Source organism: Sparassis crispa (assembly GCF_003851025.1).
Source record: "Sparassis crispa DNA, contig_000001F, whole genome shotgun sequence".
Taxonomy (NCBI): Eukaryota; Fungi; Basidiomycota; class Agaricomycetes; order Polyporales; family Sparassidaceae; genus Sparassis; species Sparassis crispa.
In genome coordinates, this window is record NW_020939748.1 from 1,295,047 (window position 1) to 1,321,150 (window position 26,104).

General features: G+C 54.3%; 10 protein-coding genes across 10 annotated transcripts; 5 read left to right on the forward strand and 5 right to left on the reverse strand.

Annotated features, from left to right (window-relative positions):
• Positions 1-305: 305 nt before the first annotated feature.
• Positions 306-3,309, forward strand: SCP_0203970 (Nucleolar protein; the record flags this gene model as incomplete). The annotated part of the gene is made up of 12 exons (XM_027754312.1): positions 306-597; positions 665-818; positions 874-958; positions 1,008-1,094; positions 1,150-1,506; positions 1,560-1,650; positions 1,702-1,974; positions 2,030-2,109; positions 2,170-2,253; positions 2,302-2,483; positions 2,540-2,756; positions 2,809-3,309. The coding sequence occupies 12 exons, from the start codon at positions 306-308 to the stop codon at positions 3,307-3,309; spliced, it is 2,403 nt and encodes an 800-aa protein (XP_027610113.1).
• Positions 3,310-4,227: 918 nt separating this feature from the next.
• Positions 4,228-6,323, forward strand: SCP_0203980 (Heat shock protein sti1 homolog; the record flags this gene model as incomplete). The annotated part of the gene is made up of 6 exons (XM_027754313.1): positions 4,228-4,410; positions 4,479-4,644; positions 4,702-5,295; positions 5,352-5,425; positions 5,491-6,120; positions 6,180-6,323. 6 exons carry the CDS (start codon positions 4,228-4,230, stop codon positions 6,321-6,323), a joined length of 1,791 nt encoding a protein of 596 aa, XP_027610114.1.
• A 195-nt stretch (positions 6,324-6,518) lies between these two features.
• SCP_0203990 (D-arabinose 1-dehydrogenase) lies at positions 6,519-7,940 on the reverse strand (the record flags this gene model as incomplete). Its single annotated transcript, XM_027754314.1, has 5 exons — positions 6,519-7,039; positions 7,111-7,447; positions 7,500-7,611; positions 7,662-7,786; positions 7,839-7,940. 5 exons carry the CDS (start codon positions 7,938-7,940, stop codon positions 6,519-6,521), a joined length of 1,197 nt encoding a protein of 398 aa, XP_027610115.1.
• Positions 7,941-8,105: 165 nt separating this feature from the next.
• Positions 8,106-8,592, reverse strand: SCP_0204000 (hypothetical protein; the record flags this gene model as incomplete). Its single annotated transcript, XM_027754315.1, has 5 exons — positions 8,106-8,127; positions 8,192-8,285; positions 8,342-8,412; positions 8,465-8,475; positions 8,542-8,592. The coding sequence occupies 5 exons, from the start codon at positions 8,590-8,592 to the stop codon at positions 8,106-8,108; spliced, it is 249 nt and encodes an 82-aa protein (XP_027610116.1).
• Positions 8,593-10,739: 2,147 nt separating this feature from the next.
• Positions 10,740-15,391, reverse strand: SCP_0204010 (hypothetical protein; the record flags this gene model as incomplete). Its single annotated transcript, XM_027754316.1, has 10 exons — positions 10,740-10,940; positions 11,003-11,092; positions 11,147-11,357; positions 11,409-11,571; positions 11,630-11,795; positions 11,866-12,047; positions 12,108-12,313; positions 12,384-12,669; positions 12,731-14,788; positions 14,845-15,391. The coding sequence occupies 10 exons, from the start codon at positions 15,389-15,391 to the stop codon at positions 10,740-10,742; spliced, it is 4,110 nt and encodes a 1,369-aa protein (XP_027610117.1).
• Positions 15,392-15,862: 471 nt separating this feature from the next.
• On the forward strand, positions 15,863-16,413 carry SCP_0204020 (hypothetical protein; the record flags this gene model as incomplete). Its single annotated transcript, XM_027754317.1, has 2 exons — positions 15,863-16,063; positions 16,147-16,413. The coding sequence occupies 2 exons, from the start codon at positions 15,863-15,865 to the stop codon at positions 16,411-16,413; spliced, it is 468 nt and encodes a 155-aa protein (XP_027610118.1).
• Positions 16,414-16,687: 274 nt separating this feature from the next.
• Positions 16,688-17,928, reverse strand: SCP_0204030 (cytochrome b5; the record flags this gene model as incomplete). The annotated part of the gene is made up of 7 exons (XM_027754318.1): positions 16,688-16,876; positions 16,960-17,053; positions 17,101-17,171; positions 17,234-17,311; positions 17,386-17,644; positions 17,702-17,766; positions 17,818-17,928. The coding sequence occupies 7 exons, from the start codon at positions 17,926-17,928 to the stop codon at positions 16,688-16,690; spliced, it is 867 nt and encodes a 288-aa protein (XP_027610119.1).
• Positions 17,929-18,394: 466 nt separating this feature from the next.
• Positions 18,395-19,662, forward strand: SCP_0204040 (hypothetical protein; the record flags this gene model as incomplete). Its single annotated transcript, XM_027754319.1, has 2 exons — positions 18,395-18,402; positions 18,477-19,662. The coding sequence occupies 2 exons, from the start codon at positions 18,395-18,397 to the stop codon at positions 19,660-19,662; spliced, it is 1,194 nt and encodes a 397-aa protein (XP_027610120.1).
• A 1,200-nt stretch (positions 19,663-20,862) lies between these two features.
• Positions 20,863-21,186, forward strand: SCP_0204050 (hypothetical protein; the record flags this gene model as incomplete). The annotated part of the gene is made up of 3 exons (XM_027754320.1): positions 20,863-20,885; positions 20,949-21,099; positions 21,151-21,186. 3 exons carry the CDS (start codon positions 20,863-20,865, stop codon positions 21,184-21,186), a joined length of 210 nt encoding a protein of 69 aa, XP_027610121.1.
• Positions 21,187-23,850: 2,664 nt separating this feature from the next.
• SCP_0204060 (Developmental regulator flbA) lies at positions 23,851-25,997 on the reverse strand (the record flags this gene model as incomplete). Its single annotated transcript, XM_027754321.1, has 5 exons — positions 23,851-24,069; positions 24,128-24,910; positions 24,965-25,715; positions 25,775-25,866; positions 25,923-25,997. The coding sequence occupies 5 exons, from the start codon at positions 25,995-25,997 to the stop codon at positions 23,851-23,853; spliced, it is 1,920 nt and encodes a 639-aa protein (XP_027610122.1).
• Positions 25,998-26,104: the final 107 nt, after the last annotated feature.

Here is a 26,104-nt window from a genome sequence, read left to right on the forward strand (position 1 = left end):
GAGACGATGTACCGTCTCGTACCTTTGCCTCCGGACGCGCCGATGGCTACTCGATCCCCGGGTTTGAATAGTTTGGCGTTGGTGATGGTATTGTGCACTTCTGTCTCGAAGACATAGAAGAAACAATCCCTGCATATCTGTTGTCCCGTCTTCGGTCGTTTCAAAATTGCACGAGCATCGTTGCAGAGTGTGCAAGCGCGAGGCGGCATGAGCGTTCCTAGACAAAGTCCCTGTCTTCCGAAAGCGGAAATTTGCCGATCACTTTCTCTCTTCTTGCCCGATCGCCTTTTCTACCTCGGATCGCCATGCCCAGAGAAAACAGGAAGAGAGGGAAGAAACACAAGAAGAAGAACGACGCGGAAGAGGCCTACGGCCAGCAACTCGAGCCTGTGGAAGAACTTCCGCCAGAACCCCGCGCTGGTCCATCGTGGATAGTGCCCGCAACGAATGCCACCGAATTCAACCCCGAAGCACCCTTTGGATACGTGGATGCAGAGGTAAAGGCGTACTTTCGAACAGTCGATCTGCAGATTCGGGAATGGCAAGAAGAGGGTGTGGTGGTTGCGGAAGGAGGGGAAGATGTCGATCCCAATGAAGGTACGCACAACCCGCCTTATCCTTCCAGGACGCAAGGCCCATGATGTTGTCTTAACGCGCTTGGTAGACCGTCATCTGTTTTTTATGGCTGCCCTGGCAGAAATGTCTGGCAAAGAGAAGCAGCTCGCTACGGATCCGGACTGCTCGAGCATGTTAGAAAGAATGGCATATTCAATGGATGATTTTGTGCGGAGAGTGTTTGTGGATAGATTGAATGGCTCGTGAGTTTTGGAATCCTCTCTTGTAGTCGTGCATCTAATTGAGTGCAGTGTTTAGGTTCGAACAGTTGCTCAAGCATAGATTTGCTTCGCATGTTTGTCAAACGCTCTTCACTGTCGCTAATGACACTATTTCTCGGGAGGTAAGAGTACCTTTTTTCTTCTTGAATATGCCAGTGAACCTGTATCCAGTCTCGGGGCATATTTCCTCCCGTTTCGGAATCCTCTGATGAAGGCGAACTGAGGACACTTACCCAGCTTGTGCTGGACGCTTGCGACGTATGTTGCTTATTCCATTAAACACCGTTACCCTCCAACCCATGACACTCTTTAGGAAGTACTTCCATCTCTACCGACCTTGGTAATGGACCCATTCGGCTCTCATGTGATCCGAGCCCTTCTGTTACTCCTCGCCCCGGATTGTATAACGTCTGCTGGACCTGATAACTCTACCGGAAAACCAGAGCATTCCGTGCGTTCAAAGAAAAGCGCGGCATACAAGGCGCGACAGGGCCCGATGAAGTCAGTGTTCTCTGAGGACCACATACATCCACTCGAACGCTCCTCGCGGTCCCCACCTAAGGCCTTTCACCAGATTGCCTCGAAGTTCATCTTGAATTTACGCGACAAGCTCGGCGAGAACGAAGTACGCGCCTTCGCTGCTAACCAAGTTGCCAGCCCGGTGTTACAGGTATCTTCGGTTTCTTCTGCAACGAACCGAGATTTACGTTGCTTCTCGAGCAGATGCTCCTCGAGGTCGAAGCCGGGCTTGACATGGCCGATGTACCTGACTCGTTAATGGATCGAGCGCTAGTCGGACTCATCACTTTGTCTCGTACGTCCCATCGTCATCTCCGATGTCGGCACGTTCTCACTGTTTTGACAGACGACGATCCTTCCGCTAATCCTGAGGCATCCGATTACTTGTCTACGCTGTTGCGTGACCCCACCGCATCTCACCTCCTTGAGACATTGGTCGCCCGCTCGCCCAGTGCTGTCTTCGATATCCTTTGGGCGACGTACTTCAAGGGCAAGCTGTCAAAGTTGGCGGTGCACCCGGTTGCAAACTACGTTGTCGCTAAGGCACTGGAACGTGTAAGCTCACGGCAGTTAGGAGAGGCCTGCGATGAGCTTGACGGTAGTTTCGGGAAAATCATCAGTAAGAGGTCTTCGAATGTTGTGCGGAACCGACACTGATATTGCGTATAATTCAGAAACTTCCCGTACAGGTGTGCTTCGTGCCATGGTAGATCGGGCTGCGGCGTTGCAAGCTCAGGAGGCAAAAGTTGCGGAGGTGAGCGACATCAGGCGTGTGATTTTTCCCAACGCACTCACCTGGGAATGGTATCACCAGGCCATATGCAGCGCATTCGAGTTAACGACAGCAGAGGACAAGAAGCTGCTTGTTCCCTGCGTTTTGCGTGTCAGAACCCTTGAGGTCAGTGCACTTAATCAAGGTATTTAATCGCGACTCAGACTGGCGTAGGACTACAAAGCGGCCTTAACAGCAAGAGGCGAGCAGCCAGCGGATGCTGAGAAGAGACCATCCGGGCGAAGGGGGAGAAGTAACGTGGAAGAGGATCCATTAGAACCGAAGACACAAGGTGCTGTTTTGTTACAAGCTATGCTACGTCTTCCGGCACCCCACAACGAACTGGTGATCGACAGGTACAGTCTTTCTCTGTTTTACCGATGTCCGTTCTCTCACAATAACTACACAACAGTATACAAGCCCTCAGTATGGATGAAGTCCTCGCGATGGCCCACCACGTCACGAGCTCGCGGGTATTGGACGCTGTCTTGGATGTGCCCACCGTGCCTGCTAAGGCAAAGCGGAAGTTCGTCCTGGACCTTATGGGGCACTACCACGTCCTAGTAGACGACCGGATAGGCAGCCGGGTCGGCGACCGCTGCTGGGCATACGCTGATCCTTACTTGAAGGTGTGACTCATCGTACGATCGCTCTTAGGGCCCTGTCACTGACGCTGTGCAGGAAAAAATCGCACGGTCGCTTATCCCGCACGAACACTTCCTTGCAGGCTCGTTCTACGGCAAGTTTTTCACACGGCACCTCAACTTGCACCTACTGCAGCGCAACGTAGACGAATGGAAGAACCAGCAATCATCGGCCAAGAGCGCACAGCGCGCTCCGCTGCCGCCGCTGACGACGACGACGTTAGCCCCGATAGACAGGCCCGCTCCCGCGCTTCCTGCGGATACAGAACAGAAGCACGCGAAGCGCAAGCGGAAGGCGCGTCCGGAGGACGAGATCGACGCTCTCTTCGACGCTGCTCTTGGGAAAAAGGTCAAGAAGGGGCGTTTGGGACCCACCGGCAGCGTGCCCGCCCAGGGCCAAGGCGGTGAGGTCGAGCAGAAGCGTGAAGGTCAGAAGGAGCAGGTCGACAAGGTCTTGAAGGACGTTCTCGGCGCGATCAAGGCTGCCCCGAAGGAAGAGAAGGGGCATAGTCGGAAGAAACGCGCGCATTTTGATTGATAACGTGAGTGAGGCTGTTACATCCAATCGATCCCACAGGAAAAGTATGGTAGTGTATTATCATAGTTCAAGTTGTCGACGCGCTGCAATAATATTGCAGACCCATCATGTGGCATCCTGAGTGTTGTTACTGAAGTACTGACCGGGTCAGATCCCCGTCAAACAAGATCTAAGAGGCCGCTCTACTTGTACCAGACAGATGACGTCACACCATTAGCCCTAACCTCTAAGAGAAAGATATCTTACCATATTGAGTATCTCACCTTCCCTTTATATCATCCCATTTAGTTTCCTTGCCCTCAGCCATCGTCATTGACAATTTCTTTTTCGTCATGTAGCTCAGCAGGACGTCAATGAGCCTATCAGGGGGTCAGGACTTCCTGGCTGAGTTAGAATCGGGGAGGGCAGCACGTATATAAGGTGCTCCGCCCATCTTCGAAGGTCTATTCGTTTTATCCTCCCACTTTACGTCGCCGTCTGCAGCCCTAAGAAGTTCTCCTCTATGTAGTTCCAGCTGGTGACGTCCGTAGCTTAACCTGGTGAGTCAGGCTTATTTCTAATCGGTGACAAGTAAGGAAAAGGTGTCTTCAGCTGTGGCCATCACGTCCGGGCTTCCGCATCACATTCTAGTCTACAGAACCCATTCCGACCATCGCCCTCCTGTCACATCGCGGTGTGTATGCCCTAAGATGCCATGTGCGTCCAGCACTATAACTAGACTGTCGTCCAGAGGTGCGTCAATATCAACGTCATCCAGTAACCCTAACCCGAAATCGGCGGGACGAAGAAGGTTCTCGAAACACCGAGTGCACATCGCACAGAACTCGACCCGAACTGCTCAGGATATAAGACCTACATTCCTTCCAGCCCACCCATCTCGTTACAGCTACAGCGATTGCTATAGACAGCGTACACGCCATGGCGAACGCACTCAAAGACCAGGGCAACAAAGCATTCCAGGCGAAAGACTACGACAACGCCATCGACCTCTTCTCCCAGGCCATCGCGCTCGATCCATCCAACCACGTCCTCTACTCCAACCGCAGCGCTGCCAAGGCCGGCAAACGCCAGTGGGCAGCCGCCCTCGAGGACGCGGAGCAGGTGCGCGTTTTGAGGTTCTCCCGTAGAAGCCGCGGAGGCGCAGATCGTCTGACTGTCCGCGGATGCAGTGCGTGAAAATCAACTCGGCGTGGTCCAAAGGCTACGCGCGCAAGGGCGCCGCGCTCCACGGTGCGCACAGATATGACGAGGCCATTGCCGCGTATGAGGCCGGTCTGAAGCTCGAGGACAGCCCCGCCCTCCGGCGCGGTCTCAAGGAGGTTCAAGACGCGAAAGGTGCCTCTCTTCCCCGCTCCTCCACCCTCCCCTGCTTGCACTGACTCTCGCTCGCAGCAGCAGACGAACGCGGTGATGGCGCGGAGCCTTTCGGCCTGGGCAAGCTCTTCGGCGACCCGAACCTCATAGGCAAGCTCGCGTCGAACCCGCGCACCGCAAAGCACCTCGCGGATCCTGCGTTTGTGCAGCGTCTGCAGGCGCTCCAGCGCAACCCGCAGCTCGCTGATGGCGCCCTCCAGGATCCTCGCATGATCGACGTTCTCGGTGCGCTGATGGGCGTCGACATGCAGGGCTTTTCCCGCGAGGAGGGCTCCGGGGACCTACCCGAGGGACTGAAGCGCGAACAGACGGAACACGGTCACGATCACGATCACGAGCATGAGCATGAACATGGGCACGCGCATGAGCATACGCATACGCCGCAGCCCGCTGCGTCCACGTCCACACCCCCGTCCGCAGCGAAGGTGGAGGAAGAGGATGTGGAGATGGCAGAGGACGACGAGGACGCTCGTGCACGCTCGGCGGCGGAGGCGGAGAAAAAAGTCGGTGCGGAAGCCTACAAGGCGCGCGACTTCGCCACTGCGGCGACGCATTTTGAGAAGGCGTGGGAGCTCTGGTCGAAGGACATCACGTTCCTGACCAATCTTGCAGGTGCGTCGCCGCTCGTTCCGTTTTCTGCGAGTCTAATCATGACTTTGTATATGCAGCGGCATATTTTGAGCAGGGAGAGTACGACAAGTGTGTAGAGACCTGCGAGAAGGCAGTAGACGAGGGTCGTTCGGTACGTTTGCCTCATTTTCTTTATATTTTTGCAGTCCCATCACTGACCACCACGGATCCGTGCAGCTGCGCGCTGACTACAAGCTCATCGCGAAAGCCCTCGGGCGCGCCGGTAACGCCTGCTCCAAGAAGGGCGACCTCACGACCGCGGTCAAGTACTACAACAAGTCGCTCACGGAACACCGCACGCCGGACATCCTCACGAAACTGCACGACGCTGAGCGCGCAGAGGTGGCGGCAACGCGGCTCGCGTACATCGACCCCGAGAAGGCGACACACGCGCGCGAGGAGGGGAACGCGCTCTTCAAGGCGGGCGACTTCGCCGGCGCGGTGAAGGCGTACACCGAGTCGATCAAGCGCGCACCGGAGGACCCGCGCGGGTACAACAACCGCGCGAACGCGTACACGAAGCTCGTCGCGTTGCCCGAGGCGCTCAAGGATACGGAGGCGGCGATCCGCGCGGACCCGAGCTTCGTGAAGGCGTACATCCGTAAGAGCCATGTCCTTTACGCGATGCACGAGTATACCAGGGCCGTCGAGGCCGTCGAGCAGGCTGCGGATGTGGATACGGAGAAGAAGCATAGCCGGGAGATCCAGGAGCAGGTGGTCAAATGCCAGCAGGAGCTTTTCAGCCAGCGCTCGGGAGAGAATGACGAGGAGACGCTCCAGCGGGCGATGCGCGACCCCGAGATTGCGGTGAGTAGACTACCCTTGAGTGGTGCCAGCCAGCCGACGAGATACTGATTTGCATGCAGAAAATTATGGGCGACCCAGTCATGCAGTCTATCCTGCAGCAGGCGCAGACGAACCCGGCGGCCCTGCAGGACCACATGAAGAACCCGACTGTGCGCCAAAACATCATGAAGCTGATCAACGCCGGCGTCATTAAGACGCGGTAGTCTCACGCAGAGGGTGCGCGATGAATAAATGACTCAGGCATTTGGGATTTTAGGGGGGTTTCGAAACAAGTACACCATGTTGTCTACACCGCATTGTATCAATACTGCTTGAATTCCACATTGAGACGTTGTCCGAACATATTTCACCGTGAGTCAATGAACCCTTTAGAAAATCACCATACCGCACTGCACCCCTCACTGCGACGGCGGCGAAACCCACGACCATCCCTGCCATTCGCGAAAGACATCGACCACACGCCCCTCGAGGGCCACGCGCTCCTCCGCCCGTGTCCCATCCTTGAGCTCGCGCCATACGCGCACGTTCTCATGCACCTCCAGCAAGTTGGTCATGCCGACGACAACGGGCACGCCAACGGCTGCGCCCCGGCGGAACCCATACCCGACCGCGACGTTCGGCAAGCCGCCCTCCCACGGCGCATTATCGCAAACCGCAACCGCCTCCGCGGTCGCAGCGCGCAGGCCCGCCGGGGCGGGGTGCCACGCGGGCGGTGTGAAGGTGAGCAAGCCCATGTTGAGCGGGGACGCGATCAGCAGCTGCGGAATGCGAGCGCGCGCTTTAAGCGCGGGGGCGAAGGACGCGAAGGACGCGTTCTGCAGGTTCAGGTTCGAATAGGTGAGCAGCACGTCGAGCGGCTTGTAAGGCGGGGTGTGCAGTACGAGCAGTGCGAGACGCAGGAGCGTCGGGAGGTTGTAGCCTGTCCAGCGCATGCGCTCGTTAGATCGTCTGAAGGAGGATGGGGGCGGAGCGATGGGGCTCAGGCCGTACCTGTGATGCCGACCGCACGAATGAGCCCCTCCCCCTGCATCTTGCGCAGCTCCGCGAGGGCGTCGAGGATCTTCTGGTCGCCCTCGCCCCAAGTCTTCCCCTCCGCGCCCCGCGCGAGCCCGTACTCGGCTTCTCGCGCGTCCGCGAGCGCGGCTGTGTGGTCCCCCGCCTCCTGTGGGCCGACAGGGGTGCACACGTACTCGACGTCGTGCAGATACACCACGTCGAGGTAGTCCGTGTTCAGCCGTGCGAGGCTGCGCCGCACGCTCGCGCGCACCGTCGCGGGGGTGTAATCGAACTCGCTTTGCGCGGGGCCGTACCGCCCGCACTTGGTCATCTGCGTAAGGAGTCAGGTCCACGTATGCGGAGGGAGAGCTGTGGTGCGGCACCAATTTGTAGGATGACCGCGGGAATTCAGGCGCCAGTGTCTTGAGCGCGGTCCCGAGCACGATCTCGGATACGCCGTAGTATGCTGCTGTGTCGAAGGCTCGTATGCCGTAGCTGGCGCACCATCAAGTACGTGGAGTATGATAGGGAACGCATCGACATACCGCAGAGCTAATCGGACAGTGCGCAGAGGCATCGTCCCGGCGACATATTCGTCAGAGTTGTAGTGATAGGAAAACGTTGCTGCGCCAAGGACGATCTCCGGGACGTGCATAGAGCCTACTTCACCCTTAGTGTTCTTTAGACAACAATCCGTTGTCTTCTGGCAACTTTCATCTCACCAGCGGTGTTCCATCTTTAGGGGTGTCTTCATCGGTATCAGGGATTTCATCCAACGGTGGGAGGGAAAATACTGGCTGGGGAGAATTCAGAGGGACAACCATGGTGGACAAGATCGGCAATGCACTTAGCGCCCGATAGGAACTCGGCGCAAGCGTCACACGTCACGTCACGTCACAGGAAAGATCGAAAACATTCGGATTGAATGTGTAACGAGAATTGTTACAGAACGAGAGATTTATACCCGCATGAGTAGTACAGGAGGACCATCACAGCTTCTTGCGCTCCCAGCTGTGCGATGAAATCGACGCCGGGTGAGTCGACGCCCGCACTGCGGTCTGAGAAACGCACGCACCTCTTGTCGAAATGTTGGTTGACGGTCAGCATCTTGGTGCCCTCATTCGGCTGGATCTCGTTCCAAGGAGTGGGGTTATCCTTCGTCCAGACGACTGTTGAGGGGTTTATGCTGAGCGATCACATAGGCTCACAGCAGGGAAACACTCACTCGTAGGTCCCCGGGCAAGCCGTGTGAGGTACCAGCTTCCACCGAGGATAACCGCTCCAACGACGACAAAACTGTGCCCTAAGTTAGCACAACAAGATAAATGGACAATGAGGGAGTACTTGCATGGGGGTAGCCTAGCGAACAGTGAACAAGCGTTAGCGATGAATCAGTTCCTGCACGCAACGGAAAACTCGACGGACCTCGACGGCGAACCAGTTCTTCAAGAAGTTTGCACGCAACTTTCTGGACATGGTGGGCGTTGGAAGGACAGGATGGTGAGAGGATAGATGTTGTTTAGATGGCACTCGGTGAGCGACGCACGGCGGGATGCGGCGGTATCCGAATTGGGCCGGGTTCGCACGGTGACCAGCGACTGGAGCACACTCGCTCTCTACCAGACTACTCCAGGTACTGATGTCATCAATTCTCCTCGAACCACAAATCATTTCCTTCCTCTCACCAGGAAGACGAAGCAACTCATGATTCACTTTCCAGAATTTTCTAGTTTGCGCTGACGAAGTCCCCAACTACTGTGAGATGCTTCCCAATCTCATCCTAGTCTGATCTACGCAAGATCCAAGATGGACCGGAGGCTTTTGGCTTCCTAGGATCGAGTCGTACGCCAGTGACTTGGCAGCCATGCTTGACGAAGTTCACAGAAACTCACGATATATTTCGCGTACTCCGTGGAGCTCTCGAAAGCACTTGGTGAGAGTATCTATCCTCCAGAGGGCAAATTGATCTTGACAGCAACAAAACACAACAATGATATTGACAGAACTGTGCACGTAGCTGCACATCTGGCCAATGCTTTTCTTTGTTTTATTTTAACGGTTCATTCATGGAAAATCACTTGTCAATCAACACTTTTCACTCTCACAATCGTATAGTCAGGACTTCATTATCGGTGGTTCAACAGTGTCCAAGCTTCCCCATGCACGATGACCCAACCATATAGTGATTGTATGTAAACCTTGGTAAAAATCCTTCTACGATGATTGGACACAGTTTGAGCCAGGGACTTGCTATGAGCCGCCTTCCAATTTCGGCGTAAATGCCCTCTCCAAACCCTCTCAGTGGAGTATTTGCTGGTAAATATTACTTTTTAAAGCAGTCAGCTCACACTGTAGCCATACTCATTCCGTAGATGTGAAGGTGTCAGACGGCCATTTTGCTGAAACACATTCCGAAAATGACAGCATCATGAAATTCTAGCAGTAGCATTCCTTGGCAACCTCCAGAGCCTGATCGACAATTGCAAACGTCTTAGCTGGTGCCCTTTGAAGCCAAAGCGGAACGGGAGATACTCACTGAGCCCAAGCAGACTTAGTACTAGAAGTGAAACTGTTCGCAAATCTGGATCCCTCAGGTATTGGGAATACGTCCCATGATTGGCGTCGTGTAGTCCAGGTTATGATTTTCGTCAGACAAGTTTAACAAAGAAAGTATACCGCAGAACAGACTTGGAGGTCTGCTCACCGTGGCAGATGGAAATAACCGTTTCTGCAAACGAAAGTCCCACTGGAGTCATATCTCGACGGTTCTTTGGGTTGTGTTTAGCTAGCTCTGGGCATATTCTGCATGCGTGCAATGGCTGACGAAAGGGTCCAATCTGACCGTCACTGCCGTGTGACAGGAAATACCGTGCATCGTACGCGAGGTCATGCCTCCAATATCCTCCGGAGTTCCAGTGTTCCAGAACGGTTTACTTCACTATTTCGCAATTTCGAACCTATCACCCGTGCGTCCATTCAAGTTTCAGATCGCTCCTAAGAAACACACGAGTTCTTGGGGGAGTCATCGATCGGGACTATGCATCCTCCTGCACAATGCTGCAATGCGGGTGACGGCGGCGTTAAGGCCGAACCTATTGGCACATTAAAAGGGAGAATACACGGGCCTCCATAGTCTCCACACAGCTGGAACACGGCCATCTCTCCGACGTTCGGCACCGCCGCATGCATCACAGGTGATGCCTGCTGGTGCGCTATTTGAATTAAAATTTGTAGTGTGTCAGCGGTGAAGAGTCGCTGAGGACAAAATATGACCGCAGCATATGTGGATAGGACGTACTCGTGGAGTACTGTTCCCCGAACCAAGTGCATTTCCGACCCAACGGAGACTGTCGGGACTTTTAACATCAAAGAAGGCACCCCAGATGCGGAGAAAGAAGAGAGGCCATTACGCGGTGTTGAGAGCCTTCTCTACTTACTTCGCACTTAGTCAAAGTAATAGCCACTTCGGGGCGACGATGTCCATGGTGTAAAGCAAAATAGATCCAGAAACGGTACTACTATTTTACACGACGGCATGGGTAATGAGCAGCGCGAACAGTGCAGAATTAACACGTACAGTATCTACCGATAAGCAGTGGGATATCACAACAAACGGACCGTGGCTATCGGACAGACTGGCCGAATTTTTGCACGCGTTTTATGCGGTTGGAAATCTCTGTCCGCAATTCTTTGCGTAGAGACTGAGCCCCGATGGGAAGCCCCTGCTGGGTATCCACCGCGGCGAGAACCTGGTCAATCAAGGTATATGGTAGCCAGGTCACAGACGCGGCCTTGGGCCTCTCCTGTGCGAGGTGAGCGTCACTCTGCAAGGAGGCAGCTTAATCAGAAGGGTGACCACGACGATGGAGAGGGTCTGGACACTCACTCTCCGCATTAGCGACAACGTGTGCTCCAGTGCCCCTTCGAACATCTCGTAGCGCAGGCATGTGCGAATCAGATACTCAGGGTGGTGCACCTGCGGCGGGGGAATTAGCGATGCGCCCACAATGGCTGCGCGTAGAAGACTTGCCTCTAGCGACTGAGTCAACCACTGTGGGGGTGGTGATGTGCGATCGAGTTCTAAGATGGTTTCCAATGTCACCTTGGTGTATCTGTAATCCGTATCCGGACCATCGTGCCGCTCCAGCGACTCTCGAAGGTATCGCCAGCCTCGGTCTGCTGCAGTGCCGGGCCACGAAGTCACTTTGTCAGTTAGCAGCCAGTCAGACGTATCTTCGCCGCTATCAACGGTGAGTCAGCGCAGGGTTCGAACCGGCAGACAAGAGCCTTACATGACAGCCTCCGGGTTGCGGGAGAGGCGCAAACATAGGCCGGTCAAATGACCGAAGAGATCGGTCATGTCGACGTTAAGTGTGCGTGCGGTAGCCATGGCCATGTTGAAGCGATTCGCTTGCGTCAGACGCAATACGACGGACGGAGGCGATAGCAGCGCTTCTGCGGGCTCGCTATCAGCTCACGAGGACGTCAAGCTTGGGAACTGGACACAACTTACCCCCAGCCGACAGAAGTGTGGGGTCTCGGCGGATTAACTCCAGACGGATAGCCAAAAGTGTATACTCGTACTGCATGTCCGCCAGTTCCACCACCTCCATGTCCCGCTTCCCGGGCCCGTACTTGTCCTCCGGGATATATCGCGACAACTTACGGCGCTTACGGGGCTGCACGCGTCAAAATCATTTTCAATTAGCATCATGGACAAGCGATCCGGAGCGAGGAAGCCCCGTTTACCTCGTGTTCGGATTCGGCCGTGACGGGCAGGACGATCCATGCGTTCTTCTGATCAGTGAGCGCGAGAGCATTCATTCCAACAACATAAGCTTCAAGCTGTAACTCGGCAATTTCAATGAAGTTCGCCGGGTCTCCGAACAGGCTGGCGAGCTTCCGCGCCCGCTGGTACATTGTGAGGGCGGCTAAGGTCCGAGAAACATGGTTGAGAATGACGTTCCCTGGGGAAAAGGAGGACGACTGACCATTGCGATAATCGCCACGAGAGATATACCACGTGTAGAGTATCCTTGAGTAGAACGGTCGCACTCGCGGGTCCGCGTTCCGGGCCTTAAACGAGAGCGATTCCTCCACTTCGTCCACGAAGCCCGCAAAATTAAGGGCCATGAGTCGGTCGACGGCGTGCTCCTCGCACATCCGGTACATCAGTTGGCTCACACATTCCCGTTTTCTGGTAAACACAACACGGTGAGTTGTCATGTGACACACGGGACGGGGACAGAAAGAAGACGCCCACACACAATTTCTCATAGGGGGTGGAGACTAGTGCGGCATACGCATCTTCATAAAGCCCCAAGTCCGTGAGGCCTCTTATGACCGCGTGCCACAGGGACGCGGTGTCGACGCCAGGCGGTGCCACGGACAGAGCGAGCTGGGAAAACACCACTTCACTTGATGTCACAGAAACGGCCTTGAAGAGGCCGGCGACATGCAAATAGAAATCGAACACAGATTGGAAGAACGCCGCGCCTGGCAGTACCCCGGCCAGAGCCTCGTGGTCCTCCGTGGTTAACGCGCTGTCACGTCCTGGCGGGCGATACCATTATTAGTGGCGCAGTACAGGGATTGCACCCTCCAACCCACTCACCGAAGCTGACTGCTACACCCTCCATTACAGAGGCTGCATCATCGTACCTACCCTCATCCAACCACAGTCGGCCAAGCACGTACGTCACCCCAGCTGTCCTGGGTAGCCACATTAAGCTCTCTCTGGAAGCCTCGCGGTATCCGAGAAGGCGAAGCCGCTCACAAAAGAGCACCTCGAGCTTCGTCGCATTTGCAGGAGATAAGGATTCCAGCAGCCCGGAAGAATCTAAGAATAGGTGTGCAGAGGCAGGCACGCTTGCTGCATCGCTGCCGTACTGCGTGAGGAGACGGTGGATGAGCGAGTAGCTCGGCGTGAATCCAGAGGCTGTTGACGAGACATGCATGTCCCTCATCTTCGCGACGACTTCCTCGTCCGCCAAGGGCTCAGCAGCTGGCGTACTGACGCTGCCCGCAGCTGGCTGGCGCGTCGCGTACCGGAGCATGGCGATCCCACGGAATACCACAAAGATTTCTGCAAGCGACGCAGGATCCCATTGTGGCAGATCTTCCGAGACGAAGAAGAGCAACGTAACGAGCGACAGACACAAGTCATATCGTGCTTGGACGGAAACTGCAACGTACGAAGACACGAGCGCCCTCCGCCACTCCGGATAGGCGGGTGGAAGCCGCAACGCCGCATCTTCATCCTCAACTTCTTTCTTCACGTTCTTTTCCAAGCCACCAATGACATTGAGCACCGATTGAATTGCGTCCGACATGTTGTCGATGCTCTGCAAGCGCCCGGCAATCCAACTCTGCATGCCTTCGTCGAGCTCCTCGCGGATGTTGATCCGCTCGGCTTGGTCCTGTATAATATCGGCGTATGGGAAGGCGATCTCTTGATGCACAAGGTCGACCAATCGATCCTCGAAAACAAGCATGGACCGGGTGCCAATCTTGGCACGCAGCGTCCACAGGATCTCCAGGAGGGTAAATTGGGGGTCCAGGGGAGAAGACGCCGCGAGAAGCCGGCGGGACCTAAGAGGAAAGTCCTCGTCCACGAGCGCCGCGATGCGTTCGCGTTCGACGACCAGAATGCCCTCCCTTGGTTCTCCCATGCAGATCGCCAGCGGCCAGCGCGCATGGCGCTCGATCTCGCGACACCGCGCTACGAAGCCCTCCCAGTCGCGTTTCAGCGCGTTCCAGTACCTGTCGTACTGCGGAGCACCGGTGCTGGGATCGCGGGTGAGCTCAACCGTGCAGCCCACTACGGCAGCGATCTGTTCACCCACGCTGCCGTACGTGGTCAATAGCTGTGGCGTATATGGTGGGGGGAGGGAGCGGCATGCGTCAGTGTACTGATCGATGGCAGTCCGAAGCGTCACAGACGAGAATATGCCTGGTCTCGAGATTGCTTCGAAAAACTTGTCAGCCATGGAGCCTGCGGACAGAAGCAATTCTTCGAGGTACGCCGGTGTGAGCTCTGCCTCATGGGCGTAAGTCGCGGTGTTCCACACCACCTCGATCCTGTTACCATCATGAAACGAAACCTTGGCGTCTTCTACCATTGACTGGCCCTGCTTATCCCAAACAGTGTACAGGGTGGAGCCAATCACCACGAAGTCCTGTAAATGGCAATGTGCACTTGTGACGGAGCACTCAAAGTAGTTCAGAGGATGTAGATCGCTGGAATGTGAGCTGAAGAGATGGAAATAACCTCCCGAAGTCGAGGATGATTCAGCCGGGATGAACGCGAGAACATAAGGCACAGGGTCCTCCATTTCGAACTCTGGAAATACACTGAGAAGCTTCTGCGCATCTGCAGGCAGAAGATTCGAGAGTTTTCCGGAGCTTGAGGCGGATGTTGAAGCAGGCGTCATGGCCTTTCCTGGAATGATCGCAGCGAGCGACTTCTCAGCGACACATCCGCTTCGTGCTGTCCATAGACGGAGAGTCCGGTCTCTTGACAGAGTCCAAACGTGCTCAATGTCGGTTGGCTGGGGGAAGGACGCCATCGAGATAATGTCGGAACTTCCTGGAGGACCGCCTTGCAAGGGCAGCAACGAGGTGATCGAAGTAAGGAGTGAATGAGGATGGAATTTTGTCTCTTGCCAAACATCTATTAGCGGGTTAATAATGGCCGCAGCGAGACCAGGGGCGAGTCGAGAGCCGTACCGTCCTCGTCATCATTCCCGAGAAGTTCTGCTTCCAAACGTAGCAAGGCACCACCGGGCAAACTCAAAACAACACAATGTGGCCCATGCACTTGGACCAACCCCTCCATGTCTGACCGCATGTTCTGGATGTCGTACTGGCGAAACCAGTACCTGCTGGGGTGCCAGAGCTGTGCGCCACGTTGAAGAGGGAGGACAAAGCGATAGAGAGAGCCCACGACTGAGACGGCAATAACGTGAAGCTCTCGCTCTTCCCACAAGAAAACTGCCGGAGAGGGTAAGATGGCACCAGGAAAATCAAAGCGCAGCTGGGGAGCATCGCAGGTGAGAGTGATGAGTTCGAGAAGGGTGGCACGGTGTGTGAGGCGAAGCAGAATGGTGCCCGTTCGGGAGGTATGAAAGAGGGTAGAGTAGCTGGCGTGTTCTAGGGGCGCAGAGGAGTCCACGGAAAGGCTGAGAATATCCTTATGCGATGTGGGGACGGAGATGGGCAAGGACGACGGGAAGAGGGAGGAAAGATGGGACGCGACGAGCACGCCGCACTCCATCGATGGCGTGGTTTGCAGGGTAGCGCAGCAGTATTAGTTTGGAATCTAGAACGGGGGCTCCCTTTGATCAAGAACACAGCAGCGACGACACGCAGAAGAGCAAAAGGTTAACACTCGGTTAACATTCGGTTAACATTCGATTAACCCTGCGCGCCGTCACGCACGCGTCGTGACGGTCACCCACGCTTGCCTTTTACGGCCAATACACCTGCCTTTTCGGGCAACCGTTACTCGACGCTGCCAAGATCAGCCAGTCGCGAGGTTCGCGCATGCATCCGCCATGAGCCTCCAGTCCATCATTTCCTTCCCAGCCTTGTCACTCGGTGGGCTATATCCCTCGATGTGGCTGCAACACTCCCAGCGGTATATATGCCCCTCCGTCCTCCTCGGTGAGCACCAAGTTCCAGTTCTTCGCTCTTCGTCCAAACTTCTACTTCACTGTACATACTTCAATTTTCTCGTCTTTTCGCCATGGACCAAATGATTCCCTACGACGCGATTTGTTTTCCTTCCGACGACCGTCCCCCCCACTTGGTCTCCCTGATGACCACAGTGCTCAATGCGGTTCTTCCCAATCCGCCCCAGCCTTACCGCTGTGGTCGCATGCCACACCCAGAGATTCATATCGACTATATTGCCGAAGGCTTGGGGCCCAGGTCCTGGCAGTATCATGTGCGTCTAATGCGATCTCTCCCCCAGATTAAACACCGGCCATGACGCTCACTCGTGTTCTCCCGTCTCCCACACCTCTGTAGCTCGTTGAGGCCCTTGATGGCATGAACAAGAAGTTCACCACTCCGTACATACTCTTCTACCCCATTGTCTCCCGCGATGGGATGCCCTTCCCAGTCAACAAGTGCATCCGCGAGATTCAGGGCGCCTGCTTCAACGAGGCTAAAGCGTGGCGTGGAAACATTGTTGTCGCCAAATACCGCGACGCAGACTATTCTCAGATGGCAGAAGCGTCGATGGCAGATTTCCCGATCCTCAAGAACTATCTCAAAACCTGCCCGGCTCCGTGAAGGTAAATAAACATACGCGTCGCTTCTCAGACATGCGCTGACCGTCCCTTATGCCCTTGACCAGCTGAGCACAGCTTCTTGTTATCATTGCCGAGGCTATCACGCGGACCTTGAGGACTATTTTTTGGACATGCACATTCGTTCTTATCGCGCACGCTCGCACCAGCCGGACCTTCCATCACCCTTGCATCACCACATTGTAACTACATAGAGCCTTATAATAAGTAGTTACAGGACTCCTCCGCGTAGATCGTCAGTGGAATATATACTCTCCTTACAGTTCACCACGGTGCGGGTCGCCCTCCTTCAGTCGCTGCTCCAGCCACGGTGCTTGCGGTTTCGCCTTGCTCGGATCACAGTGTTCCGGTATGGGGCTCGCAGGATCAACGGGCGGATGAGAAACGCGTCCGACCTTGACGTACTTCTTATGTTTAGCATAGAACTCCTTCCAATTCTGCACGCCCTACGGTGCGGGGCGGAGCGGCGAGGTAAATAAGCGAGGGATCAACAAGCTTGCGCCACAAGGATCGGGAAGATTGGAATCACCTTCATTTCTTGCTCGCTTAACCCGCGAAGGTCGTGCGTTAGGTGCGTGGCGAAACATCCCGTTCCGAACGCACGGGCGGCGTCTCGTCCGGCCCTGCCAGACTCGGTCAGCGCAGCTCGACATGATAACGGTTCTCCTACATCATGTGGTAGGGGCCACCAGGCCCGTATGTCGCGCGGCTAACGGTCACATCGTACACGTCGCCATCGATCTAGGCAGAGAGTATGGTGTGAACCAGGCAGCCTAGTGGTACAGGGCTCCAAGGCGACTTACGGCAAGATAAACGGGTTTCCCAGTGTTTGAACCATCGAACGTTGCCAGCGTGCCCTCTGAAAATAAACGTTGGTTCGTCTTACCGACACGATGTCGTAATAGTAGACATCAAACACGCATTATGAGTACGTAGTTGGACCGGAAATGCTCACCGGAATAAGTTTCCGCCAGTTCGGGGGCTCCAGCTCCCACAAGTAACTTCCGGTGATGAACTTGCCAGTCAGAAGGACGAATATAACGGCATAGAGGAGAAACTTCATGAGGCCGAGGCAGCCGACCTCAGGTTCCTCCGTGGGGTCAGGCTCCTCCGGCCCTACAGGTTCACCTCGCGCAATCTTCTCCTCCCGCTCCTTCTTGCGCTTGGCCCACTCTTCATGCTCCTTTTCCTGCTGCTTGCGGTATTGTGAATGTCTTCAGACAGGTGCTAGTTCAAGATACTGCGAATACACGAGGAACGATGGTACGCACCCGAGGAATGGTTGGTTCGCCTGCTTCGTTGATACGAGTCTGTCCCGTTCCACAGGATCTGGGACCTTGGGATACTTGTCGTCATTTGGGATCTCTCCCCATGGAGACACGGGTACCTCTTCTCCGGCGCTGGTTGGTGCAGTCTGGCCATTGCGCGAAGGTGGCAGCTCCGTCGGGCGCTGTGCCCGCCCGCCGCCGTCGCCCTCTGGGTGCAAAATCCAAGACATGATACGAGATATAAGCTACACAAACACAGTGAGGTGAGTGCGACGAAAGAGAAGCGAACTGCGCACATTGCGTCAAAAAATGACCTTCACGAGACAGCGAATGCACTGGACGACTCTCGCCAACCGTCTTCAGCCACTCGACCGTGACGCGTACGTCAGGTACCGGTCACGCGACCGATCGAGATCGAGGGCCGAAGATGCCGGAGCACAATCTCGGACGCTTGTTTCTTTGTCTCAACGTGGCAACAAAGGAGAGTCCACGCGCAGCCAAAGTCCGACATATACAAAGACAAAGCTCCCGATGGCACTGACAACTATAAGAACCCTGGCATGGCTGCGTCCCACACTCGTACACAACTACAATCTTCGACGTTTCAACCCACAGCTCGACTTCAACCCCGCGCGTCCACAACCTCTATATTGACGATTGATCTTTGAGCCGCATTGACGTCTCCCACTTGTAAGGATGCCATGGTGCGCATTTTCTCCGCGACAACGGATAGTCTCATAGCTGACTTTCATCCATCGCGTCTCGAACGTTGCCACAGCATGCAAGTCATACTTCCTTGCGAGATGCTCGACATGCTCGCCTGCCTCTCGGAAGATATCAGAGCCATTCTGCCATACCGTCGTATCCTTCTGGAGAACATAGAAGCATACAGGATCTTCAAGGAGGCCGTGAATGATTTCCCCTCTGTGGCCCCCCTTGTTCGCAGTCTTGATATCGCCAAATTCTACCAACAGTATCACCAGGAACTGCTGTCATTGCTGTCGAAGCTGCACAAACTCGAGCACTTGGCTGTTGAGGGTTGGCTGTTTGAGATGTTCTCCTATTCTTACCAGCGCCGCGTGGGGCCAAGTTTCGCAACACTGAAGACCTTGCACTTGAAGGGGGTACCGTGGAGTGTGGCTGAAGTCGCGTGGCTAATTAGTGCCTGTCCCAAACTCGCTGCGCTCACACTCACCCGATGGAACGCAGCTTCGCATGCTCAACCTCCCGATGCTATCAAGCAAGGCCCAGTCGAGATGCATACTCTCCGGATTTATCCATATCTGTTCCTGTTCCCACGGGCTCTCTCGCAGCTGCTGTGTGGCCCCGTGGCAATCCATCTTCGACAAGTGGAGTTTCCGCTCTGTGGCTGTATCTCCTTCGAGTCCCGCACAGCTGTGATAGAGCTTTTGAAGCTGGCCGGCAGGGATCTCAACCATTGCTCTATCTCGGTCGGGGGATGCAAAGACACAGAAAAACAAGCCCTTGTACAGAAACAAGCCCTTACGTTCGAACACAACCCGTATCTGGTCTCGCTGCGCGTCAGGGCCTGCTCAATCAAACGCCGCGACCGACACAAGTGTGGGCATCCGCGCAGCATCCCGTGGATCTTGTCTCTTATCCAACCTATGCACGCCGATCTGGAGCGCGTCTTCATTACACTGCAATATTTCGTTGCAGGGAATCCCGTAAGCTTGGATTGGGCACAATTAGACGATGTCCTCGTTCGGATGGCCTCAAGTCGACCAAATCTGGAGATAGTATTCGAAATTTATCGTGATGGCTCTCCGGAGGCTCCTGTAAATTGGTTCTTACAGGTAGGGGGTATCTTCAAAAGTGTCTTGCCCAAGCTTCTCAGCAGACCGACGCGGGTAGCCATCGTGTGTGGAGAATATTGGGAAGAAGATCCTATATTTGGCGGGGAAATTATGAAGGCTGTGGGCGTGCATCGGTGTTCAATGTGAAGGTGCACCTCTGTTGTGGTAAATTATTTGTTTTCGCCCAGTTTCTGCATAGCGACTGCACAAGATATTGGCAGACGCCTTGCTGATACTTTCGAATACTGTTGCTCGCCCCTTCCCACCACATCAGAATCGACTTCTGAGATGGACTCAATAATTCTTGTACGCCTTGATACCAGAGCTAATAAATGTGGAGGTACCGTGTGCGTGGACTAGATGAACCAACGGTGTGGGACTCAAGACCGCAAGTCGCCAAAAAAGGCAATGTTGTTCGTTTACATAGTAAGATAGGCCTCACTCATATCCAGCCACTCGCGTCGGGCGTCTAATGTCACGCTTACACCAAAATGGCGGGCGAAAGTGCTTGCTTGTCTAATTCCTCTTTCCACAAAGCCTTTGTCAGGAATGTGTTCCCTGGGGATTGTTAATGAATACCTTCTTGAATATTCCCAGGGAGCACATTTTTTTATTTCGCCCTCGTAGGAGAGAAATTAGGCTGGCAACAACCCAAAGTGAACGGCGACCAAACAGAGCCAACATCCAGCACGTAAATATTTGGCTGATAAGTGGCCCTTACCACACCATCCATTACCATATCGGGTATCAGACTTTGACTTATTGCTCCCAAATCAATAGCATCACTCTCGGGCAACTGTCGGGTCACAACCTTGTCACGGCGCTTAGAGTGGTTGGGCATGAGTGAGGCCTATCTTACATACCGTCGAAACCCACTCTTGGTCTCATTGCATATTCGGAGCGCTGCCTCTACGGCTAGAGTGATTATGCCCACCATGGATCTTGAATATGTACCGTTCCTCTTATCTCAAATCCAACCATTCCATACCCTCCTGGAGCAAATCCACATCACCCTTCAACTCTTTGAACTTGAAATCCATTGTATTCTAGGTCACCTCGACTTCGCCCAGCTCGACGGTGCCCTTGTCGGTGCCGCACATGGACGACCGGACTTAGAAGTCATCTTCCAAATCAGCAACCCAAATGGCACCAAAACCGAGGATTGGTTCTTCACTACGGCGACATTGCCTGCCCAAGTTCTGCGCTGGATCGAGGCGGCTAGGCGTCGTACGCGGAAAGATGTGGACCCAGTTTTTGGCGGAGCCATCGTGGGCGACGTACAGAAGCAGGTTTACGTCGTAGCAGCGTGGTGTCCGAACATTGCACGAGATCCGGACATATGTTGCAATGCTCTCACATTTGTTTTCTAAGTGAGGACAGAATATTTGACTAGTTCCCGTAGCGGATTTGTTGAACATTAGTTGTATACGAAGCGCTTGCTTTTACGCTGAGATGCGTCGGGCGCCTGCACCTGGAGGCGCGATTACGGATTATCCCGTTCTCGAGGCATCGACATTAATATTAAATTTCGAGGTTTCGAGTTCGTTCCTACCAGGCTTGCGCTGGCAGGTCGCACAGATGTCAGTAAGTATTTGCGATCCCAGTCACTTTGAGCAATTCGCTTGACTTTTGCAGGCCAGTATCATCATGCATCTTGTATTGTCTCCCTGAATTAGTGGATACTTATTACATTAGATCTTGCAGTCTCACATGCCTCGACTCCTGGCAGGACATCTTTATCAGCATCGGAACACGCGAACTCGTGCCGTATATTTTGGATTGGGAGAAGGTGGACCAGGCGCTGGTCCATGCGGAGCGGGATCACCCTCGGTTGCGGGTTGTCTTTCAAGTTCGCGAACTATATGGCCAACGTTTCAAAAACCTGCTGCATGTCATTGCAAACGGTTACCCAAGTATCTGGCAGAGAACGGGCGGCTGCGAGTTGTCTGTGGTTCTTGGAAGAACGATCTCTTGTTTGGAGGTGCCCTCGAAGGCGACCTTCGAGAGCTTTGGTTTCGCAGTTAGATGCCTATGGCAGCAAGTACTATCAGCTGGATCTGATTTCGTTGTACGTGTTTGCAGGTGCTCCGTATTTTCATTGGGGACTGACCATCTTGACCGTTCTGTTGCCAACGGCTTCACATTTCGCTTTCTCTGACGATGAAGCCATTTCGCGACATAGGGGCCTACATGCTACTAGATGTAGCATGACCTGCAGCACTAAGCTCCAAGATCACGACTTCATCTCTTCAAATCGGCCATGCTTCGCGACACTTAGGACTTTCGAGGAGATCCTAGATCGATCTCCTGGCTTGCTCCATCCGGTCGCGCTCATTGAAAATGTCGCTGAGATCGCTGTGGAACAAGGGAGGCAGGATCTGCTAGGATTTGCCTCCTCTCAGGCTCGAGGATCTGCAGGTGAAGGATGGTTCACTAGTATGATATCGGATCTAGGTAAGTTATTTGCGAGGGCCGACGTCCGTCTCACTACGGAACGTGGACATACACGCGGCCAATTTTCTGCGGTTGGTCCGGACATGCACCCGCCTCACTTCGCTATCTATAACGCCAGCGTGGGTCAGAGTATTGCCAGAGATCTGTTGCACTTAGTCAGGCCTGCCGTCAGATCCCTTTATGGTTGCGCTTATTGGAGGCCCAACTCGAGGTTCACTTCTGGGAGCTCGAAATCCCGGCATGACCTTTGCCAACCGTCTAACATATGTTCTCCAAAAGAGCGAGTTTATTCTCGGGAAAACTCGCCTTGTGGCTTTCCGTGCCGTCCAAAGTTTCGATGACCGCGCTCCTCGTGTCCGGCGGACTTTACCCTTGCCTGCAGTCCCCGACTGATCTCATTGCATGTCATCGGCTATCATATATCACGGAGCTCCTCGTTAGGTATCCAGACGCTGTTGAGGGGCCGGATGCAATGGCCTACCCAAGCTCATCGCTGGCATGGCCCGTCTGAAAGTCGTGTACGGTGAAGATCGGGAGGATGATCTTACATTCGGTGAGATAGTTATTGGGGAGTGCGGAAGCTGTGCCTCCTCAACTAGACCGACCCCGCAAGCCTTTTCCATTGGTGATTGTCATCTGCCATGATTTATCACGTAGGTGCTTGTTGCGGTCTGTGTATTTGGGTCTAGTCTTCTGAATGATGTCTCACCTCCAGCACGCCTGCCTTACCACCTGGTAAATCGAATTCATTTCCCGAAGTCCGATTTTTTCATGCGGTGCGGGGTGGTCCACGCCCTTCGCTGGCTTGTAATTCTTCGGGCCGATTACGCTGGAGGTCGCATCGACGTCCTTCACACGCGTCGCAAATTTATGCTTCGTGGTGGAGAAGGACTCTAATTCCACTGCGGTGGGGCACAATGACCTGTCCAGACGCTTCGGATGATGCGGCCTTCAACTTCCTTGGGGAAAATCCGGCGTTCGACGGCGCCCTTGTAGATGCTACGGCGATGGTGGTTCCCACTAGCACACGAAGTACACCCACATGTTACCTGCGGATAGGCGGCGATTTGGCAAGCTGGCTCCAGTGTTCCAATATCTCATCTTCACGACATGCTTCGGCTGGTCATGATTCCCCCGCCTCTCAATCTGTGGGTGCAAGTGAGCGAAGTCGACTCTTGTAGACCCGATAGATGATCGCACGAAAAGAGGGCGATGGACGCATTAGCTCGGGATATTTACACGGTGCTCGTCTATGACTCTATGTGTTTACCGATGATTCCGACCAAATTCCGACGACGTGCATGAAATGAATTTGTCGACGGGTGGGCGGAATTTGATGCATGCTCACGGTCCTCGTGTCCGCAGACGCGAGCTCGCGCACAAAGTACACTACAAGTAGTCACACATGCATTAATACGCTGCATTATCAGAAAACAGTGAGATGGACGATTAGCGGCTCCTAGCAGTGTCATAGGGCAGGAATAAAGTATAGTATAGATCATACAGATGTATCGAGACGGGGCTACGATGTTGATGAGGTGAGATCCACTGCAAAGATGTGAAGAGGAATGTATGTGAATTAGAAGAACGAAAACGGACCAGAAGGGAGGAGACGATAGATAGACGGAAGGGCGGTGAATTAGTGCAAATACAAGAGAACATCCGGATGGAGGCGGTAAGCCGTACGATGCGAATGCGAGGTAAAGTGCAAGGACAGAGGGAATAGTGACGAAACCTGTGAAAGCAGCGACCAAGCGCAGGGTACACGAGCACCTTTGGGGCGAGAGCATGCAGTGGACCAACATGAGCATAGAGCATTAGGAACAGACAGCGAGACGCATAGATTATCCACACGCACGGGAGCGACGGACAGTCGCACTCTTATGACGATGGCGCTGCCGGCCTATCCGTGACCGATGGTTGTGCAGCTGCGCGCTGCGAAACCGTCACATATGCTCCACCCACTTCGTCCCCACCAAGCCCTGGTGGCACCACTGGCGTCGACGAGTTTGTCGGCAGTAACGGGAAGTCGCTCAAGCCCGTCTCATCCTCATCGCTCAGCTTGATGCGTAGTGCAAGGAAGCGAGGTGTCTTAATGAACTGTGAATGGGTAAAACTTGATCAACAAACGAACGCAAAACGTAAAGAAGGGACGTACCTTTGGAACGGAGTCCGTCGCCATGAGCCGGAAGACGTGCGTCTGTATCCGTTCGTAGAGGCGAATCATCGTCTGCAGCTGCGTCGCATTGAACTGGGTAGCCTGGTCGAGCTCCACCCGACCCTGGAACGCCTTGCCAGTAAGACTGGTGATGACCTCGCTCAAGTATCCTGACAGCTCGTTGCGTAGCCCGTGATCAATGTTAAGCTCACTTGGGCTAGACGGCGCTAGATAGTTGTTGTATATGGAGAACGCGCTGGCGATCAGGGACTCGTGGTGGCGCTCCATAGCGATCTGCCCTGGAGTAACCTTCGGTCCACCACGCGGCGCAGCAGAGCTGGAATTAGACGCGATAGCACTCGATGTAATGTTGAACTTGCGCTTGAAATCTTGCACTTCCAGATAGAACGCCAGGTTCTCTTCACAGAAGTTGGTCCGCAGAAACTCGCGGAAAAGCGAGCGTAACTGCGGCTCATCGATAATATATCGCAAGCGATCTGTGTTGCTCTCCTTCTGGTTGCCCTTCTTGTCTGCCTCGTAAGTGGCATTCAGCTTCTCGGTCATGGAGATTCGGCGATGGATTTTCGCGTCCTTCGAAGCGGCTGTGTCGGTGGCCGTGGTATCACCGGGATGGTCGTCAGACGACCGTACCGCCGAATTGATATTCGACGCAGAGGTGTTAGGAGAATTCTCCGAACCGTCGTTATCCCACCGAGCCATGCGACGACCTTCGTCTGTGATCTTGTAGATAGCCTTAGCAGTACAACGGAATTCTCCGTGTTGCTAAAATAAAAGGTCAGTTGGACATGGAAGACAACAATGGAAAGCAGGACATACAGATATTGAGGAGTTCCCGCCTCCAGCAGCACCGCGAACGGTGAAGATAATAGCGGAATCGTTATTCTTCCGCTTATCGCTCACCAGTATGATGAGACCAAACCGCACAAATTGAGCAGCCATCTCCGCCGCCTCTTCCCTTCCGATGACGGACGTGAAATCGCAGAGCCATTCGAGTGCGCTCACCGCCGGGAAGCAATTTCTATGAACCACAGCCGTTTTGCCGTTTGGCGGTCGCTCGGGCACGTCCGACAATGCGACTCCTTTGGACCGCTCGTGATATTTTTGAAAGGCGTCCAGACTGTCCAGAAACTCGGGAGGATAATTGGGTTGGCGACCTACAAATCGCCGGAACAGCGAAGTGATGACGGAGTGGGAAACGATGATCTCGTCGTCGACGGACCGCCGCTCAAGATGAAGCAGCTTCATGCATATTGGCTGTGAAGCGAAAACGTGCTGCAAATGATCGCCGTTGATCCCATTCTTGCTCATGAACCGCTCCAGCACGTGTAAACCTTTCGGCGTCAGGACGTAGACACCCCGCTCCTTGAACAGATTTGAGCCTGGGTCTGCGGCATTTTCGATCAGCCTCGCATCCATGAACTGCTGGCACATCGCCTTCGCCATATCCCGAGTCATCGAAAACGTGGTTGTAGTCGTGGTCGTCACTATGCGTGCAGGTTCTCGAGGATCTGGACCACGATTCGACTGAGAAAACTTGAGGGATGCGAGATTTCTTGCTGCATCGTCCCTGCATGCAAGCGATCAATATCGAGCGAGTAAGTCGCAACAAAGGCGAGAGATACGCACGTTGTGAAAGAATTGTGAAAGGTGCGGAAGAACTGTTTGTTATCGCCGAGCTGAAGGGAAACCACCAATGTCGCAAACAGATCCAATGTGTCCTGGAGGATGGAATGACATTAGATATCGGCGTGAGCGATGGGAGAACCCGACAGACCTTGAGGAAGGGTCTGCCACGCTTTGTGGTCTTCATCATGTGCGACGATGTCGCCGGAGAGACTTCTGGGGCCATGTTGACGATAAAAGAAGGAGAAAAAGAGAGGGAATAGAGAGGCTGAAGACGGAAGAAACGAAGAGAGGATAAGAAGGCTGGGCGGCAGAGAGTACAAGACGAAGACG